The following is a 20699-nucleotide window of genomic DNA, read 5'->3' on the forward strand; positions in this document are numbered from 1 at the left end:
TTCCTGTCCCCTGACTGCCCCCAACCTTTATCCACTCCCTCCCCAACCCAGACCCCTTACCATGAGGTTCCAAGCAGAGCCAGATACACTACCCTGCCGAAGCGTACACCCCCATCCCTCAGAGCACTGCGCGTACAGCGGCAGGGCTCTCGGTGACTGGGGACCAGAGATCTGTGTGTGCAGCGGCAGGGCTCCAGGGGAAGGGAGAAGGCAGGAGAGGGGCCGGCGGCTTGCTGCACTCGGCCCAGTGCTCCAGCTCAGGACTGCGGACCCCACGGCAAGGATTTTTAATGGCATGCGGAGTCCCAGCAGGCAGCCACGTGCCATTAAAAATTGGCTCATGTGCTATCTTTGGCACGCATGCCATAGATGGCCAACCCCTGCTTTAATGTAATCCATATTTTCATTCCTAGAAAGGAGTGTTACGCTTCTCGAGTCTGACATAACACAGAGTGATTCCTCTCCTCTGGACTCTTTCCCATTTCTCCACATTCTCCCTAAATGGTGGTGCCCATAACTGGATGCTGCGCTCTAGCTGGGGCTTCACCTGTGCCAAGCAGAGTGGGACAATGACCTCTTGTGTCTTACATGCCACACTCCTGTTAACACATCCCAGCATCATATTAGCCTTTTGTGCAGCTGCATCACACGGCTGAGTCCTGTGCAGTTTGTGATCCATCGTAACCCCCCAGATCTTCTCCAGTCGTGTGACCACCTAGCCAGTTATTCCCCAGTTTATAGTTGTACATGTGATTTTTTCCTTCCTAACTGAAGTACTTTGCACTGTCTTTATTGAGTTTCACCTAGTTGATTTCAGACCAATTCTCCAATTTGTCAAGGTCCTTTTGAGTTCTGTCCCTGTCTTCCAAAGTGCTTGCAAAATTTATCAGTCTACTCTCCACTCCATTATCCAAGTAATTAATGAAAATATTGACTAGTACCAGACCCAGGACTGACCCCTGTGAGACCCCATTTGATATATCTTCCCACTTTGACAGCAAACCATTGAAATCCATTCTTTGAGTATGGTCTTTCAACCAGTTGTTCACCCACCTTACAGTAAATTCATCTGGACTACTTTTCCCTAGGTTGCTTATGAGAATGTGTCAAAAGTCATACTAAAATCAAGCTATATCACATCTACTACCTCCCCCATCCACTAGGTCACTAACTCTGCCAAAGAAGGGAATTAAGTTGGTTTGGCATGATTGTTCTTGACAAATCCATGCTGACTATTCCTCATAACCCTCTTCTCCTGCAGATACTTATAAATTGATTGTTTTAATAATTTGCTCTAGTAACTTTCCAGGTATTGAAATTAGACTAACTGGCCTATAATTCCCCAGGTACTCCTCATTCCCCTTTTGAAGATAGGTACTATGTTTGCGCTTCTCCAGTTTTCTGGGGCCTCTCCTCTCCTCCAGGAGTTCTCTAGAAAATTGCTAATAGCTTCAAAATGGGGCTTCAGCTATTTCCTTAACTATCCTAGGCTGAATTTCACCAGGCCCTGTTGACTTGAATACATTTAACTTATCTAAATATTCTTTAACCTGTTCTTTCCCTATTTTGGCTCATGTTCCTTCCCCCTGGTTGTCAATATAGATTGTGTTGAGTATCTGGTCACCATTAACCTTTTTCGTGAAGACTGAAGCAAAAGAGGTATTACACACCTCAGCTTTCTTGATGTTATCTGTTATTAGCTCTCCTTCCCTGCTAAGTAGTGAACCTGCATTTTCCTTTATCTTTCTCCTGCTTCTAATGGATGTGTGTAGAGAAACTCTTATTGCCTTTAATGTCCCTGGTCAGGTGTAACTCACCTGATTGTGTCCCTACACATTTGTGCTGTTCTTTTTTACTCCTCCTTAGCAGCTGTACCAGGGCTCCACTTTTTGCAAGATTCCTTTTTGATTTTCAGGTCATTAAAGAGCTCCTCGTGGAGCAATATAAGCCTCTTACTGTTCTTCCTGGCTTTCCTTTGCATTAGGATAGTTTGCAGAGTGTCTTTAACTTGTGCAGTTGTCTTTGAGGAACTACCAAGTCTCCTGAACTCCTTTTTCCTTTAGATTTTCTTCCCACAGGACTTTACCTACCAGTCCTCTGAGTTTGTCAGTCTGCTTTTTAGAAGTTCGTTATCCTTATTCTGTTGCTCTGGCTCCTTCCTTTCCTTAGAATCATTAAATCTATCATTTCATCATCGCTGTCACCCAGACTATCTTTCACCTTTAGGTTCCCTGCCAATTCCTCCCTGTCAGTCAGAATCAACTCTATCGTGTCTGTTCCCCTGGTTACTTTGTCCACTTTGTGGAACAAACGTGGTCCCTGATACATTTCAAGAACATATTGGCAATGTGTTTTGCCGTATAACTTTCCCAACAGGTGTCTGGGTAGCTAAAGCCCCCCATTACTACCAGGCCCTGTATTTTGGGTATTTCAGTTTTGTGGCTCTTTACTGAACCTTTTGCAATTTGTCAACATCTTTTCTGAAGTGCGGCCACAAAAACTGGTCCCAGTCTGCAGGGATCTTCTCATTAACACTGGGACTGATGTCCAGCTAGCTGGCATTCCTCTGTTTGTTTCTCTGGCCGCGGCTTGGCAACTTCTGAGACCCATATCTGATCCATTCCCAAATGCCAGGGAATGTTCGAGGAAGTGGTGGGAAGAGCCCTATTGATTTTAGTGAAAATTAGAAACTTGGGAATACCGAATTTGCACAAACGTCAGCACCAGAGTTCCTGCTTGCTGCTGGGACCTGAGGAAGGTCTCTGGCACACCCTGCTGCTTCCTGAAGAGACGAGAGGCAGCAGCTTATTAGAGGGTCCTTGCTTCCTTGCTTTCGTAGGCTGAGACATATACCCAGCTGCCCTCACCCACCCCACTCTGGTCAGCTCTTTGCCAGCCAACGCCAAAAGTTGTGATGCCCTCCATTCCAGCCAGTCCCCCCGCCCACAGCTGGGACCCTTGCTTCTCCCACCCTATCCTGGCCAGGCCCCCCAGCCAGCACCTCCAGCCTGTTGCAGATTAGCCAATGGGCTGATGGGGCCTGTGGGCCTGCGCCTGGCCAATTGGGGGGCCCTGGAAAAATGAGTGCCCAAGCAGAAACCTACTGCAGGTGGAGGAAGCCTGGAGCCCTGCCACAGGGTGGGCAGAGGAAGCCACAGCACCCTGACCCTGATACCCGGCAGAAGCACCAGGCAGGCAGGTGGGGCGAGGGATGCCCCAGTGTGGCTGCGGCCCCAGAAGTGCAGGAGCTTTCGTTTCCTGCCATGGCCTCAGGGTTCTGGGAGCTCTAATTCCCCTCTGTGGCCAAGAGGCCATGGCAGGGGGCGGAGATTCTCCAGTTTTGAGGCTACAGCGGAGGGTGGGGGCGGGGGGAGGGAAGGGCAGAAAGGAGCAAGGATCACAGGGTCCTAGAAACTGGGCTCCAGGCCAAGCCCAGACATCTACACTGCAATTAAACAGCCCTTTAGCCTGCACCCTGTGAGCCCAAGTCAGCTGGCCTGGGGGCCAGCTGAGCTGTCTAACTGAAGCATAGACATACCTGAAGGCTACTGATGAAAATTGCTCTATTAGAGTTGGGGGAAGGGGGCTGTTTATTAGTATTATTTATTCTGCACCCATTTCCTTGCCTTAAATTTTCTTCATGGTAGTGTCCTTCTCCCACCTCCCAAGCATTTCAGCACACTAGACTTAGCCTGATCCTGAATGGAGCTGACTGCTAGCAATTTGAGCTGAGCGAATAGTTGTTTTTTCAGTTTGGTGGCCAAACAGACAATCCAAAAAAGAAAATTTGGTTTGTTTCTAACCAGATCTGAATTTGTGGGGGGTGTTTCTCGCCAAGACAAAAAACTGGAGAAATGTTGTTCGGGTGACTGTTCGGATCAGCATTTTGAAACACATTTCAAATCCTAACATTATTTTTGACATATTTCCATTTTAAAATGTCATTTTTGATTTGACACTTAGTTTCAAAATGCACAACACCTTCAAAAGCCGATCCGGGGAAGTTACATTCCTAACTCTGCTAAGCTCCGAAAATCGTGGAGTGATATAAGACTCTGAATTTATGGTTCATTTCAATAATCTGTAACCCAGGAACTCTTCTTTTTCCTACAACTTTGGAGCTATTGACTGCCCACTTCACCTGGAATGTTCTCTTGCAACGCGTTTAAATCATTATCTGATCCACCTTTGTATTTAGCTGTGATGTTCTAGGTGCCTTTCCCAAACCTGAAGAAGAGCTCTGTGTAAACTCAGAACGTGTCACTTTCAGCAGCAGAAGTTGGCCCAGTAAAAGATATAACTTCAGCCACTTGCGTCTCTCATATTCTGGGACCAACCCAGCTAACGCAACGCTTCAAACAAGTTTCAAAAATGTCATTTCAAAATCATTCAGCTCGGGTTGTTTTGTCTACATGAAAAGTTTTGACATTTCCAAAACGTTCGTTCTCATTTTTTCATGCCAAACTGTTCCTCAGACTCACCCTGAATTGATGCCCCAAAAGTACATTTTTGGTTAATGTACTTTTTTTTTTTTTTTGGTTTTGCCAAAAAAAAGCTTCCCCTAGCTGTACGCACAGTTCTTCCTGGAGTTAATGAAAACTGCCGGCGCTCAGCTGCACCCAGGATTGGACCTCACATTTATAGCAGTGAATTTTGCTAGGAATCATGCTCTGGTGGTGTAGCAAGGTGGGTTGGCTCCACCGGCCTCCTGGCAAACAGGGTTAAACAACTTGTCCTAAGCAGAGCCACATCTTCTACAGTGATTACAGAGAGATTCAGCTAGCAAGCCTAAATGATCAGTGGACGGGTATGCTGGCGGACTGAAGAGACAGGAGGCAATGGTTCTCTCTGGCAGGGTCGGTGCAAGGGTGTTTCGCGCCCTAGGCAAAACTTCCATCTTGCGCCCTCCCCCTCCCTACTCATCCCAGTCCTGAGGCGCCCTCCCCAAGGCAGCTCCCCCGCTCTGCCCTGAGCCCCCCCCGTGGCAGCTCCCCACCCCACCTTCCGCCTTGAGGCACCCCTCCCGCCCCAGCTTTCATCCTTGCTCCGTGCACAAGCACGAGCACCCCAAGCACACCGTGACTGCTTCACTTCTCCCACCTCCCAGGCTTGCAGCACCTAAGCCTATTGGCGCTGCAAGCCTGGGAGGCGGGAGAAGTGAAGTGGCCACAGCATGCTTGGGGAGGAGGCGGGGCAGCGGTAAGCTGGAGCTGGGAGTTCCCCTGTGTGCTGCCCCCTCCCCTTACTTGCTGCAGGTGCCCCCCCACGCTCCCCTGCCCCAGCTCCCTCCACCTAAATGCCGGCAGCGACCTGGGTGGCCAAAGTTCCGGCTGCCACAGTCGCTGCCAAAGAAAATGGCACCCCCCAAATGCCACTACTGCCTAGGTCGCCTAAATGGTTGCACCGGCTCTGCTCTCTGGGAATAGAAACGTTAGCAGGGAAAGGACTCCAGGAGCTTGCCACAACTGAAGTTAGATGGCTTCCTTATCATCTTCCTGGTTTGGACTGGGAGGAAACTTGAGGGCTCACCTAGGCCACAATGAAATTCCTTGGGGCAGAATTCACTCTCTGGTGGAGAGACAGTAGAAGGTCTATGTCCCACATATGTCCACAGGGCTGAAGCGGGACTTTTGTGGGACATAGACCTTGTGGAATTGAAGTGCAGGGTTTTCATCCTTCACTTGCATGCTCCTTTGTGGGGGTCTTCTTCCCAGGCCAGGTTAGCTTCTCAGTATTGATCACTGAGTTTCCTTTTTTCACGTACTTCACCCACTTGTGAAATTTACAAAAATATCTTTACGTCCCCATTTCTCTGGGGAATTTCCCAGCTAAGCAACGCCTTCTTCCTCTTCTGCCCTCTATAACTTGCTCCTCCATCAGCTATGAGGAAGCAATCGACACTGAGACACTCAGAGAGACAGAGAACAGTCCTCCAGTAGGAAGGGCCGGCGGCACACATCACACAGGTATTGTGCTCAGAGTTCATTTGCAGCTGGCAATATCGAGCTGGCACTTGGGGTTGGGAGTTCCTGAGCAGCAGCATTGCTGTTTTATGAGGCAGCCTCACCTGGAGTGGAGGCATATAGGAGTACAGGGCATGTTGTCTTAGAAAAGCTTTGTAATAGGTGGTGCAAACTGGGGCTTTGAACTCAGGTACAGCTTGATTCTCAGAGGTGCTGAGCTGAAATCATTGGGAGTTGCAAGCGCTAGGCATCTCTGACAAATATTTGCTTTGAAAGACTAGTTGGCATGCAATATCTATCAATCCTTGATCGATCAATTGATCTACAGCCGATCCTGCTGGCTTGCTTGCTTTCACAATAAGTTCTCACCCAGATACAGATCTATTTCTCTTTTCACCGTAGTATCAAAGGGGCAAACATATCAAATCACCCTATTGTTACAACAAATATTCCTGTTTCCAGGTGTTCTGCCACCAGCTCCCTGGCTTTATTGCTGCAAGGGCAGATTCAGCAGTGGCGTAAGGGAACGCACGGCTGACTAATTTCAGTGGCCTGTATGTTAGGAGACAATCTCTCTTTCTTCCTGGCTGGCTGGAGGTGCACAGGGTTCAAGGGTAATCATCTTTGGTTTTTCCTCCTCAGGTTTCACAGCGAGAAGCAGCCATGGCAGCCGTTCCTGATATACAGGAGGAGTTGATGGAGTTCTGCAGGTAACCTTGGATTTACTGACTCCTTGTGTTCTAGGGTCTCAGAGCTGGGGATTCTTGCTGGAGTTTCAGGGTGAAATTCAGCCCAATGCAAAGAAACAGCATGAGGCCTAGGTACCGCTTAAGGCTGGCTACAGCCCAAACCAGCATAGCAATGCCAGAAAATCTGTGTACTGTTCAGTCTCCTTAGCTTACGATAAGTGTAAATGCCTTCGCCACTCGTCCCTGAACCTGTAACTGCTGTAGAATTTCTTCTCCGGGGAATAACTGGCTTTGTTTGTTTGTCCCTCACTTACAGTGTGAACGATGAACAGTTCTACGAAGTCGGCCACCCCTACTTGGGGAAGGTAAGGAACAGCCTCTCAGTCCAACAGCCCTTCCTGGGGATTTTATACGCTGGTGAAAGAGGGGTCAGGCCCCAGTTAGGTCCCACTTGATGAGAGATAGTGTCCTCCTTGGATCTAGGGGCCATGGAATGTCTGGCTCAGTGAAACTTCACGACTGGGCTATAGCAAAAGCATGTCCAGCAGCAGCTGGCATTCACCCTGGGCCTGTCTGGCTACCTGCTGTTAGCATCCCCTCATCATTCAGCCCCCACCCTCTGGGGGAAAGCGGAGGAGGCTGGCTTGCAAGCAGTGGTGGTGCTGGCCAGGCAGGTGGCAAGTGGCTGGGGGATGGTTTGACCAGTCTCCCTGGAGCCGTCAATCTAGCGGACATCTTGAGGGACACTGGCAGACGCTTCTCCTGTCCCCTGCTGGGGGAAAGTAGGGGGCAGGGCATTCACTGGCAGGAGGAGCTGCGGTTCATGGCCCATTGGTATCAGAGGAGTTGCACTGTTGCCCAAGGGTGCTCTCAGCACAGAACAGGCACTGACAGGAACCCTGGGGTGGGTCTGAGAGGAGATTCCTACCACTGGACCCGCCTCATGGAGGGGGAAGAACCTGGCTCAGACTTTGTGGCTGCAGGGGCTAAAGTAGCTCTTACAGGAGGGTGGGGCAGCAGCTTGTTTCACGGTCTTTTCCTTGCCCATAGAGCTCCAACCAAGACCCAAGACCCTGCTCCCTGTCCCAGAGCTGCTCAGCCTGCGACGTGGGCATCCAGTTGCAGTTCACGGAGGACACCTCTCGCAAGGTGTTCCGCAGGTCCGTGGTGCTGGTGGTTGCCATAGAGAAGATGAAAAAGGCATCGAAAGCGAGGCCCTTCACGGACGATGATTTGAGAGGCATCTTTGACACCGTCTTCGGTACGGCCTGGGGGATCCCTGGAGCTAAGTGACCTCATCCAAGGGTTGGGCCTGAGGGGGACACACAAGGGGCTTCGGAGCCCCACTAAAGCCAGCTCTGTGCACCAGGGGTCAAGTCTCAAGCTACAGAGCTACCAAAGGCATTTATATGACACCAGATTGTCTAAGGCCCAGATCCCCAAAGGTATTGAAATCAATGCAAGTTAGGTGAGGCCCTGAGCCCCTCACAATATTTAATGCCTTTATCTCACAGCACCCCTGTGAGGCTAGCCTATTCTCCACATTTCACGCTTGGGGGAACTGAGGCACGGATGGACAAAGTGACATGCCCATGGTCACACAGGGAGTCAGTGGCAGAGCAGGGAACTGAACCCAGGTCTGCCATGGTCTAGGCTAGTGCCCTAAACACAAGACCTGTCCAAATGCATTCCCCTTGCTCAACCTTAGTTTCTCCCCAGTGCAATGGAGCTGATGATCAAGTGTTTTGGGATCGATAGGTGAGAACAGCAGAGTCTGATTGTTACCAGTTCATTTCTCCTGGCTCCCAGCAGGAGCACCAGGTGCATGAGACCTGGTTTCTGGAAGGGTGAGAGGTCAAGTACCTCGAATAGGAAAGGGGAGGCCAATATGTACTTTTGCTACAGTCAGGAAAAGGCACCCGTTGCTGTGGGTCAGAGGCAGCTCTTCAGTCCCCAGGCTCTGAGCAAATACTTTAACTGTGTGTTGCAGCAAATTCACATCTGCCAGGAACTTTGCACTGAGAAGCAAAGCAGGACTCCAACCCCTGGCCCCACAGCACATGCCCTGCCACTAAGGAAAAGAGGGAATCCCCATTAGCTGTTACCTGTACGGGGCCTGTGACAGATAGCTTGGCAGTGTTGATTAAATCACAAACACACCGATCAGTTCCTTGCACTCTGAATCACTCTGGGGACCACGTGCAGGAGAGGCGAGCGTGGGCTCAGAGAATGGGAGTAGGTATTAACCCTTAGGTACTTGTTCTTGTTTTCAGAGACCATCTCATTTGAGAGTCACAATGTTACCCACACAGTGGATTCCATTTACCGTTACTTCAGATCCATCTCCTACGAAATACGGGACACTGACCAGAAGTGCTTCAAGCTGGAGGCTCCCGCCCACCTGGTGGCTGTGCATTTGCAAGGCCCCAACATCAGACATCAAGGTAAGGTCTGGATGATACCCAAGTGTTAGCCCAAACCTTCGCCCAAAATGCTAGCCAAACCTTTGACTTTCCCCCAGTGAAGGAACTGAATCTCTGGTACTCTCCCATGCACTCTGCTCATCCGTCTTTGGGCTACATTATTTCTATTCTGGGTGATACCAGGAGCTCCCTGAGAAACCTGATCTGATCAAGTTTCCAGGCTGGAACAGTTTTCACAGGTCTGGTTTCCCACCTGAACTGGCCCTGAGAACATCAAGGCCAACCAAAGAGACAGCCACACCATGCCAGTCCCTTATTAAAGGCCAGGGTGGGCCCCCGGCAGTCCCAAAAGAGGGTCCTTCCTCTCTGTTGAACTCCTTGCTCCTCACATCTGCCAAAGGAGCTGGTCTGAATCCTGCACTCCAGTCCCTGATTTCCACCCGGGGCCACCGGATTGGAGAATCTGACCTTTCGTATGTTCCAAGCCCCCAGTGAGACCCCCGGGGGCGTACACTGCATGGCTTTGGCCCAGGACATTCTGAGCACGTGGCAAGGCAGCCTGCGGAGTGGCTTCCCTAGTTAGCTCCCAGCACTGGCTGCATCTCTCCCCGCAGAATGCAGACAGCTGTTCTCTGTGCCATTGCTGATTCCGTATTTTCCCCCATCTTGCAGTGAAGATAAACATGGCTCTCTACAGACCAAAAAGCGGCACAAGCAACCAGAGCTCCATGAGGTTTCCGGTCGCTCTGGGCATCAAGGGGAGAAGTCTCTATCTGTCCTGTGTGCACAATGGCCAGCAACCGATGCTGCAGTTGGAGGTTAGGAGGCTGGGGGTTTCCGGGCTCTGGCATCTGTCTCGCCACTCGCTTTCTGAGAAACCAAGAGCCGCCTGCTCAGGAAGTAAAGTGGGTCTCTGCTCAGAGGAGGGCTTGTGGCATCCTTTTTCCATCACAGCAGGGCCGCAGCAAAGTTGCCAGCCCTATAAACCACCACTGGGCCCTGCAAGCTGAGCGGGGATCCATCTGCCTCATGCACCAGCCCCAGCGATAAAGCTAAAGCTTAGTAAATCATTCTGTGGATGATGCACAAGCTGGGCTCGATTCTAGCTCCTGCAGCAGATCGGACCGGGACTCACCCTGGCTCTGATCAGGCCCCCACAGGCTGTGGGATCACCCAGCACCCAAACCCATTGCTTCCAAGTCTCCCTTCCCCCGGGCGAGAACTAGCAGAATCCCAGGCTGCTTGGGGGACATTCCCAGCCTCCAGCAGCACTGGATATCTGTGGATCCCAGCCTCAGAGCTCCTTGCCCACTCCTCCTCCCCTGGCAATGGGTCGAGCACTGGAGTGGGAACCAGGAGAGCTCTTCCTGCTAGATCTGGTTAAAAAGAGAGGCCTGGCATAGCTCTCTCCTCTGGCCTCTCTTTCTAACCGGGCCTCCCTTTGTGCCACAGGAGGCCGATATCCTGAAGGACGTTGATGGAGCCGAGCTGGAGCGCTTCATCTTCTACAAGGTGGAAAATGAGAGCACAGCCCAGTTCGAGTCGGCCACCCACCGCGGCTGGTACATTTGCACCTCTCCCCAGAACAACCAGCCAGTCGGCATCACCAACCGGCTGGGAGAAGTGTTCATCACCAACTTCTTCCTCACTCAGTCCAAGTACTGAGTGCTCATCCCAAACCGGCAGTTACCGGTTTCAGCAGAATCTTTGTATGTACTAAGTACATGGGGGACAGTTGTATTTATGAGTGAGTCCTGGCTCATGGTCGGGGCGGCTCTAGGCATTTTGCCACCCCAAGCACGCACTTGGTGTGCTGATGCCTGGAGCCGCCCCTGCTCACGGCTCAGAGACGTGATTGTAACACGTCTCTAACATGTATGTACTGTGCCTTTCTGTTTGCTTTGTGCCCTGCCCTATCCTAGAGCATGGGCCAGTGGCCCCAGCATCTAGAATTAACCTCTTACTGGCATGGGAGCTCTATATTAGAGCCCTCTTTACTAGAGGCTTATCTTGGTGGCTGTCTCTTCTCTCCCACCTTCCACAGCTTCAGTCGTTTTGCTCTCAGACTAATATACACATACATTAAATGATATAAATATTAGAGACAGAGGAATGGTCATCATCATGCAGCATGATTTTTTTTCTGTAGAAATGCTATTGTGTTGTTTCAATACAAGATTAAATTGCTCTATTTCAGTGTTGGTGACTTCTATTAACATGTTAATTATAAATGAGGGTATTTTTGGAATTTATTTATTGACTAATTTAATATTGCCGGGCTGATTTTTAATAAACAAACCTGTACGGGTGATCGCATTATTCTGCTTGTAACTTCTGTTGCCTGTGTGCATGGCGGTCAACAAATTGGGTCGGACCGGAAGTCAAAGAAAATCCAGATTACCAGCTATTTTCATCGAATCATAGAATGTTAAGGTTGGAAGAGACCTCAGGAGGTATCTAGTCCAACCCCCTGCTCAAAGCAGGACCAACCCCAACTAAATCATCCCAGCAGGGCTTTGTCAAGCCTGACCTTAAAAACCTCTAAGGAAGGAGATTCCACCACCTCCCTAGGTAACCCATTCCAGTGCCTCATCACCCTCCTAGTGAAACAGTGTTTCCTAATATCTAACCTAAACCTTCCCCACTGCAACTTTAGACCATTGCTCCTTGTTTTGTCATCTGCCACCACTGAGAACAGCTGAGCTCCATCCTCTTTGGAACCCCACTTCAGGTAGTTGAAGGCTGCTATCAAATCCCCCCTCACTCTTCTCTTTTGCAGACTAAATAACCCCAGTTCCCTCAGCCTCTCCTTGTAAGTCATGTGCCCCAGCCTCCTAATCATTTTCATTGACCTCTGCTGGACTATCTCCAATTTGTCCACATCCCTTCCATAGTTGGGGGCCCAAAACTGGACGCACTACTCCACGTGTGGCCTCACCAATGCCGAATAGAGGGGAATAATCATTTCCCTCGATCGGTTGGCAATGCTCCTACTAATACAGCCCAATGTGCCAAATGAAGGATTTGCCACATTTCATGGAGTTCTAGCATTTGCTAATTGTGCGTGTTTGGACAGCTGTCAAAATGCTCCTGGAAGGTGAATTTTGGGGAATTTTAGCACAGATGATTCCACAGCCAAAAATCCCTACTGAAAAATTCATTATTGGTGTGATGAAGTGGGACTGTTCTTAACGTTTCCTTTGAATACTGTGTGGGTGCTTCAGTTTCCCCTATGCATTTCTTAAGTCTCCAGTGTGCATAAATGGCCACACTCTGTATCCTGGCAACAAATGGCTGGGGCCCTTCCCCCCGCAAGGGAATAGCTAAAGGTGAACAAAGAGATCAGGTGACCTCTGGCCTGGGAAAGAGACAAAGGCCAGAAAGGAGGGGTTGGAGGGGGTTTCAGTTTGGAGCTGGCTGGGGATGGGAAGTGAGGGCAGACGGGGTTGTCTGGCTCGCTGGGCCCCAGAAAGGACCCAGCTGAGGGATCCTGTTCTCTGTACCTACAAGCTCTGTTTTAGACCGTGTTCCTCTCATCTAACAAACCTCTGTTTTACTGGCTGGCTGAGAGTCACATCTGACTGCGAAGTGGGGGTGCAAGACCCTCTGGCTTCCCCAGGACCCCGCCTGGGCGGACTCGCTGTGAGAAGCGCACGGAGGGGCTTATGCTGAATGCTCCAAGGTCAGACCCAGGAAGGTGAAGCCGTGTGAGCTTCTTGCCCTGAAGACAGTTTGCTCCAAGGGAGAGGAGGCTCCCCAAAGTCCTGACTGGCTTTGTGGGGAGCAGTTCCAGACCATCGTCCGGGGACTCTGTGACAATTGGCTATTTGTTACTTTTCTGTTTCAAATAGTTCAGTCATCCAGCCAGGGTGTAGGAACAATTCCAAATGATTTGGATAAACAGCCACTCGCCAAGAGCTGAAAATCATCTGTCCAAACGATACTGATTCATCTCAAATCAATTTGTAGAAATCATTATCAATTCCTCAATGATTCACTAACTAAAAGGGGATACCTGCGTGTCAGGCGCTGACTAAGCACCCTATGTCACTGCAGAGTGACTGGTGCACCAAGAAAATATTAGCCTACTACTACAGGGAGCTAATGAAGCTACTCCTTTAGTTCCAGTGCTAAAAGCAGGTGCTTTTGGCATTGCTTGTCTCCAGTTCGGTTCCCACTGATGAGCTGGGGGGAGGACATTGCATGATTAGCCCAAGTGATAAGCATGTTTGTGGCGAGTTGCCCCCCTTTAAGATGCCACCTGATGTGCTGGACTACCACTGAGCCTGCCTGTTCTGCCAGCATGGGCATCTTTTTACTTGGCTTGCTGAGCCAGGCTATTAAGCCTCCTCTAGCACACACACAGGCACACTGAAATCAGCTCTGGGAAGACCCAGCTTAAAGGACTTGCCCCAGCACTCAGGTGTTCACCTCCGTTGGAGTGCAGACCCAAAGATATATTATGAAATCCGCCTCCTCCCTCAATGGTGGAAAGAATGCACAGTCTCTTCCCCTCACCCTCTCCCACGCCCCAATTATAAATCACACAAACAGGGTTATATTATAAACTAGAAATAAATGTATTAACTACAAAAGGTGGTTAAAGAGATAGCAAACAGAACAAAGCAGATTACTAAGCAAATAAAACAAAACATGCAAACTAAGCTTGTTTCACTAAAGAAATTGGTTCAGTAATTTCTCACCCTAGATATTGTTACAGGCAGATTGCAGAAAGTCTTAAAAGACTCGTCTGCAGCTTGAGACCTCGGATATTATTACTCACAGGCTAGACACCCTTCCAGCTTGGGCTCAACCCTTCTCCCCCCAGTTCAGTTCTTCCTTCCAGATGTTTTTCAGTGTCTCTTTGGGTGGGGAGGCAGAGGAGAGCCATGGTGAAGTCACTCCCCTGCCTTATATAGCTTTTGTGTAAGGAAGGAACCCTTTATCTTCCAGTGGAAAAACACTGGCATTCCAAACGGGGAGGAGGAGAACCCAGTACCAGGTGACTCAGGCCCATGTCTCTGCAGGGCTGTGGCAGCCATTGCTCGTAGGCTGAAGAATGAGCTCTTTTACAGACCACTGTCTTTGCTAATGGGCCATTAAGCACTGTCTGGCTTTCTCATTGTTGTACCTGAAGGGCTAGTTGGGAGTGACACCCAAAGTAACCCATTTGAAATACAGATACATAGTCAATATTCCTAACTTCAGATACAGGAATGCATACAAATTGGATAATCACATTCAGTAAATCAGCAGCTTTCCAATGATACCTTACATGAGCCATCTTGAATAAAGTACATCTCAGTTCTGTCATATCCATCTTATAAGCATATTTCCATAAAGAATATGGAGTGTAACGTCACAATGTTCTCAGACCTGATCTTTTCCCATCTAGAAGCAGAACTGAGTCCATTCATTTCCCCTCCATCTCACACCTTCTCCCCTGCCTGGCTTCACTTCTAGCATTATGTTCCTGTTCCTGGCAGTTAGATGGGGCACTCCCTCACCCTCACATCACTCGAATCCAAGGGCAGCCATCTAAAAGATTACACCTCTCCTGCTACGTCAACTCCAGCACAATCTCTCCGACAATCAGGGGACCGAGGGCTCTATGCTGGCTGCATCATATGCTGGGGAGGAACCCGTACTGCAGATCTTGGGCAGCCACCTGGAACACGGCACGAGAGATCCCCAAGTGGGGAGCTACCTCTAGACACCTGGCTATGCTCCCAGACCTGCCCCCTACCTGAACCACACACGCAAGAAGTGTGCAGAGAGGCCAGCTCAGGGGGCTTCCCTCCCACCCCCAACAGTGAGAGGCTCTGCACCCAGGCCTGTCACAGGGTGACTGGCCCTTTAAGGGCAGGTGGGTCCTGGCGGGTCCTGTGGTTAAAATCAGGCTGGGGGTGGACTGGTGAAGCCTGCGGAGAGTGGGGAGACTCCAGGCAGGAAGCCCTGGGAGTTGCTGCTCGACAAAGAGCAGGCAGGGACACATAGAAGCAGGAGGGCTGCATAAGCTGTGCTACGCTACAGAGACTGTCTGGAGCTTCCTGGCTGAGGACCTGGGGGTGCAGGAGCCAGCTAGGAAGTCTGGAGTGTGGAGAACGTTGAGCCTCAGCAGGGACAGGGTAGGCATCACGCACCAAGGGGTGGGAGCCCATTAGGAAGGCTGGGGGAGAGGGACGGGACATGCTTGTGTTTCCTGGTGAACTTGGTTAATCAACCCAGTGCCCTGCCCTGCCCCCAAGCAGGGGCGTGGCTCAACACAGGCTGAAGTTATTGGGGTGCCTAAGAAGGGGAAACGGAGGTAGCAGCAAGTCCGAATTTGCGTGTCATCCTTGCGCAGGGGCCATGCTAATCTTCTCTGTATCGTTCCAATTTTAGTATATGTGCTGCCGAACTGGGTACATGGTGCTGCTATGGGGACCTTCAGTAATAAAAATACGAGCCCGTGCTGTGTTTAAACTATATATTTAAGGTCGTCTATGCACCTTAGCTGAGAGCAATAGCAGAATCATAACCCTTTTCTACACTAGACGGAGCTAGAAACCCATCCTCTCAGTGTGGTCATACATGATAATACTTAGTCCTGCCTTGAGTGCAGGCACTGGACTAGACAACCTCTGGGGTCTGAGAAGCTATTGACTCCTGTGGATTCCCTGACACGTGGAAGCTTATTGCTTTTTAACTCTGTTGGGCCTGGACCTGCTGTCGCTTACACCAGTGTAAACCAGGTGTCAATGGTGCATGGCGTGCAGCTGGTATATGAGAGAGGAGAGGCCGGCTGGGGTGTGTTATTTTGGCCAAGAGCCCAAATACGATGCTGCTGAAGATTGCCATCCCATTGTGCTAGGTACTGTACAGACAAATAGCAAGGGATAGTTGGGAGAACGTAGAGTCTAAAGAGACAACAGGGGGCGTGGTGAGGAGTGACTTGCCCATACAGAGCTGAGTGGTCACACTGGGAGGTGAGCCCACTTCTGCTGCTGCCTGTTATATGCCCCAACTACTGAGCTGCGGAGCTGGTTGTGCCCCGCGGATTTTGCTTAGATTGCTTAGCCGGGAAAGGCCCTTGGTGTCCTTTTGTGTCGCTCAGCACCTGACCAGATGCATCCACCTGAGAATTTCCCGAGGCGGAGAGCTCCATGGGTACTGGAACGCTGGCTTTTCAGGGAATGGAATTGCCCAACAGCACAGGGAATATCATTCTGAACAGATCGTTCCGTCCCTGTTCCTGAAGAATAGCTAGAAACTCATTCTGCTCCTTTGCACTCAGGCCTTTTTAAGCAGCCCTAATGTAAACGGGAATATGGCCCGGGCCAGAAAGGGCCATTGTGGGCTGACCCTCTGAGTGACCCAGGCCCAGGAACCTCGCCCAGTGATTCCTGCAGCCAGACAAATGAACTGTAGTTAGAGCCTGGCTTCCAGTCTTTGAAGACCTCACAGGACAGTGAATTCACCACATCCAGGTCAGTGGTTAATTACAAATCTGTGCCTTGTTTCTAGTCTGAATTTCTCTAGCTTCAACTTCGAGCCCTGAGATCTTGTTATGCCTTTTTCTGCTAGATTTGAAAGCCATCCACTATCTGAACTCTCTTTCCTTGGTAGTTTGTTCCCAGGGCCAGTCACTCTCATTCTTAAAAAAAAAAAAAAATTGCACCTTAGTTCCAATTTGAATTTTTCTACCTTCATGTCCCAGCCATGGGATGTTCTGCCTTTATCTGAGAGGTGAAACTTACCAGGGATCTCTCCCTTGGTAAGTTTATACATTTTGAAACACTGATGTTCTTGGAAGCCCCCAATTCCGACAGAAAGAAGAGTTTGCCTGTTACAATACACTGTTGTGTCTATGCAAACATAGGCAGCAGGTTATATACATTTGAGGTGCTTGGGCACCAGGAATATTCAGGGCCGGGTGCCCTGCTCCAGCAATATTTGGAGCTGGGTCTCTCCCCCCTGCCCTGCCTGGATCGGGCCCCGCCCCCGCGGGCCTCCCTCGCGCCGAGTCCCTGCCTGGAGCAGGTCCCAGCCCCCGCCTGCCACCTCTCCCCCTGCATTTCCCCCCCCTCCAGCGCCGCGTCCCTGCCTGACAGAAGCAGCGCGAGGCCTGCCAGAGTAGAACGGCTCCTGGCAGAACTGCTGTCTGCTGTCCCAGGGTCCTAGCGCTCGCCATTCACTAACAGCAAGGCAGGCTGCCCTACCCTGCCCTTCCACCCTAGCCCTGAGCCTCTCCAATGCCCCAAAAGCCTCACCCCAGCCAGAGACCTCATCCCCCTGCACCCTAATCCTCTGCCCCAGCCCTGAACCCCCTCCTGCATCATGAACCCGTCATCCTCAGACCCAACCCTCATTTCCCCGCACCCTAATCCTCTGCCCCAGCCCTGGGCCCCCTCCTGCATCATGAACCCCTCATCCTCAGCCCCACAGCCCTCACCCCACACCCCAGCCCTCTGCCCTGAGTCCCCTCCTGTATCAAGAACCCCTCAGCACCAGCCAGCACCCTCATCCCCCGCCAGGGCCGTAGCAACAAAGAACGTGGCCCCCTCCGAACATATGTCCGGGGCCCCTTACAATGCAGAAACGATAAAAAACTAAACAACTAAATTAAGGGCAAGGGGTGCAGGGATGGCTGGAGACAGGGGTGTGTGGGGTGGGGTGGGCTGGCTGGCTTCAGGCAGGGCACAGGGGGCTGTGGCATGGGTTGGCAGGGCTGGAGACAGAGGAGTGCAGGACCGGCTGGCTTCAGGCAGGGGTGTGTGGCAGGGGTTGGCTGGAGACAGAGCAGGGGTGGTTGGCTGGAGATAGGGCAGGGGGTGCAGGGCTGGCTCCAGCCCCTGCTGGGAGCCCCAAGCCCTTTAAATTGCCCCCTGGGGAAGCCGGGCCACCCCAGTACAGCGCACTCACTCTTGCTGGTACGCCGAACCGGGGCAGGGCCTGATTCAGGGGAATTGGTTGAATTGGCCTAAAGCCAGCCATACCAGTATATCCCGGACATTACTAGCACACTTTTCCCCCATTGATACCTAGTAGTTGCACTGTCATCTCCCATAGCTACTTACGTTGCAGCATTGTTGTTAAAACTAAATTGGGAAGAAAGACGACTGATTCAGAACCTGTTTAATGGTTACTTTATTGCTAAAGGGTGTAGTGGGGTGTAAACTTGGAGAGAGGAAGGTTTCTGTGATGTAGCAAACTGTACTACAGTCATACAGTATCTCAAATGCCAAGCTGCATTTCAGTGATCTGAGGTCTGAAGAACAATGTGGAACTAGCTATTTTATGGGATGTCTACATTTCATCCTGTAGTAACATAACTGGTGATAGGAAAGCAGGGAGGGAGGGGTGTGTGTGTGTGTGTGTGCTCGGCAAGGCTGGTGGCCACGGGGCCAACGGCTGTGGGTGGGCTGGGTGGGATCTCGGGAGTCATGTCTCAGGGATCTGCCCTGCTCCCCAGCAATGCTCCTGCTCTGAGTTGTCTCCATTGCCTGGGACCAGTGGGGCCCCACCTGCCTCCCTGGGGGAAGAGCCACCTGGGACTGGTGCAGAGGCTGGGCCAGTCTCGGCCAGTCACAGGGCACAGTAGGGGGTGGGGAGAGGCTCAACTGGGTCCTGAGGGAGCTTGGCCTGGGTAGGCTGTGTTCCAGCCTGGCTGATTGCACCACTCCCCAGGGGCCGGAGTTTTCCTGCCCCAAGACCAGCTCTGGCTGCGCTGCCAGCTCAGCCTGGCAGACACAGTCACCTCCTATCAGGGCTGGCTATTGTGGCTGGGGGTTAGGGTGTGGGCAGTGATGAGCTGCCAAAATCTTAACAACTGGTTCCCTATAAAAAGTTCTGATTTAAGGTTGGGGAGCCGGGGCGGGGGGAGACATACCCGTGGGGCCGGGGGCCCCTCCAGGGCCCAGGCCAGTTGCCCCACTTGCCCCCTCCCCTCCCCTCTGGCCAGCCCTGGAGCTTGCAGCAGGACACACACATCCCCGCCACCTTTCCAGGCCTCTCAAAAAGCGGCAGCAGGACGACATTCTCAAGCTCAGCTGAGCTGCCTAGCTGATGCCGGTGGCTGAACACGCTGCAGCGGGGTGGGGTGGAGGGAGCGGGGGAAGGGCCGGGGAGCCTCAGCCTCCGCCTCCCTAGCTGGGAATCCTGGGAGCAACAGGATGGTCCAGCCAGGGCCGGCGCTTCCATTTAGGAGGCCTAGGCAATCGCCTAGGGCGCCAGGATTATTGGGGGGCGGCATTTTGCCTGGGGGGGGGTGGAAGGCGATTACAGTGGACCTGCCGCAGGCACCACTGTGGCAGCTCCAGCAGAGCCGCGGACCAACGCGCGGGGCGGCGAAATGGCTGTGCGCCTAGAGCACTAAAAACACTAGCACCGGTCCTGGGTCCAGCCTGTGGACTGGAGTTCTTTGCCCACCTCCTGGCCCTTTAACAACCGGTTCTCCATGGAGGTCTAATTTTAGCAACCGGTTCTTGGAGCTGTGGGAACCGGCTTCAGCTCACCACTGGGTGTGGGACAGTAGGTCTCTAGTGGGTCTGGGGGGATGCTGGGCAGTGGGGGCGTGGAGAGATCTGTGTGTGTTGGGGCACTGGGAAGTGTGGGGTGTCTGTGCGGGGCACTGTGCAGTTGTGGTGGTGGGGCAGTGAGGGGATCTGTGGGGGGGCTCTGGGTGGGGAAGTGCAGGGCACTGTGCAGTTGTGGAAGGGCTGTGGGGGGTCTTCAGCTAGGGGGTGACTAGGCAGTGAGAGGATCTGTGAGGGGGTTCTGAGTGGGTGGGGAAGTGGTCTGGGAGGGCACTGGGCATGGTGGTTTGTGGGGGTCTCTGAGTGGTGTGGCATTGGGCGTAGGGAGTCAGAAGGGTGCTGGGCAGGGGTGTGTGGGGGTCTATGGGTGGTGTGGCACTGGGCGTGGGGAGTCAGAGGGGTGCTGGGCAGGGGTGTGTGTGGGGGGGTCTCTGGGTGGTGTGGCAGTGGGCGTAGGGAGTCAGAGGGGTGCTGGGCAGGGGTGTGTGTGTGTGAGGTCTCTGGGTGGTGTGGCACTGGGCATAGGAAGTCAGAGGGGTGCTGGGCAGGGGTGTGTTGGGGGGGTCTCTGGGTGGTGCGGCACTGGGCGTAGGGAGTCAGAGGGGTGCTGGGCAGGGGTGTGTGTGTGGGGTCTCTGGGTGGTGTGGCACTGGGCGTAGGGAGCCAGAGGGGTGCTGGGCGGGGGTGTGTGGGGGGTCTCTGGGTGGTGTGGCACTGGGCGTAGGGAGCCAGAGGGGTGCTGGGCAGGAGTGTGTGGAGGGGTCTCTGGGTGGTGTGGCACTGGGCGTAGGGAGTCAGAGGGGTGCTGGGCAGGAGTGTGTGGAGGGGTCTCTGGGTGGTGTGGCACTGGGCGTAGGCAGTCAGAGGGGTTCTGGGCAGGGGGGTGTGGGGAGGGTCTCTGGATGGTGTGGCACTGGGCGTAGCGAGTCAGAGGGGTGCTGGGCAGGGGCGTAGCATGGGGCAGCATGGGCCCACACCGAAGGGGAAGAAGCATGATGGCAGCACAGGGCCGGGCTGGACACTGCCGGTCTGGCAGCTCTCGGTTTATAAACAGTGCCCTTGTACTGGGCAGGGTGTTTGAGCGAGAGGTGCAGGCTCTGACCTGGG

The 20699-nt window shown here is 52.2% G+C and overlaps 1 protein-coding gene and 1 non-coding gene across 2 annotated transcripts; one reads left to right on the plus strand and one right to left on the minus strand.

The window, feature by feature from the left end:
- The first annotated feature begins 5895 nt into the window (after positions 1-5895).
- LOC127043593 (interleukin-1 beta-like) lies at positions 5896-11394 on the plus strand. Its single transcript, XM_050937565.1, has 7 exons — positions 5896-5966; positions 6606-6673; positions 6969-7017; positions 7703-7913; positions 8926-9096; positions 9748-9893; positions 10528-11394. The coding sequence occupies exons 2-7, from the start codon at positions 6627-6629 to the stop codon at positions 10738-10740; spliced, it is 837 nt and encodes a 278-aa protein (XP_050793522.1). The 5' UTR covers positions 5896-5966; positions 6606-6626; the 3' UTR covers positions 10741-11394.
- A 3980-nt stretch (positions 11395-15374) lies between these two features.
- Positions 15375-15483, minus strand: LOC127046050 (U6 spliceosomal RNA). The gene has a single exon (XR_007772915.1). It is a non-coding gene; the product is annotated as a U6 spliceosomal RNA (small nuclear RNA).
- Between the last annotated feature and the right edge of the window lie 5216 nt (positions 15484-20699).

Source organism: Gopherus flavomarginatus, chromosome 2 (assembly GCF_025201925.1).
Source record: "Gopherus flavomarginatus isolate rGopFla2 chromosome 2, rGopFla2.mat.asm, whole genome shotgun sequence".
NCBI lineage: Eukaryota > Metazoa > Chordata > Testudines > Testudinidae > Gopherus > Gopherus flavomarginatus.

What these genes read in the sequence shown, in the direction of transcription:
- LOC127043593 (XM_050937565.1), top strand. Translation starts at nt 6,627, where the DNA reads ATGGCAGCCGTTCCTGATATACAGGAGGAGTTGATGGAGTTCTGCAG. An exon ending in CATCTTTGACACCGTCTTCG is followed by an intron (nt 7,914 to 8,925) that starts GTACGGCCTGGG and finishes TCTTGTTTTCAG; the next exon opens with AGACCATCTCATTTGAGAGT. An exon ending in CCCCAACATCAGACATCAAG is followed by an intron (nt 9,097 to 9,747) that starts GTAAGGTCTGGA and finishes CCCATCTTGCAG; the next exon opens with TGAAGATAAACATGGCTCTC.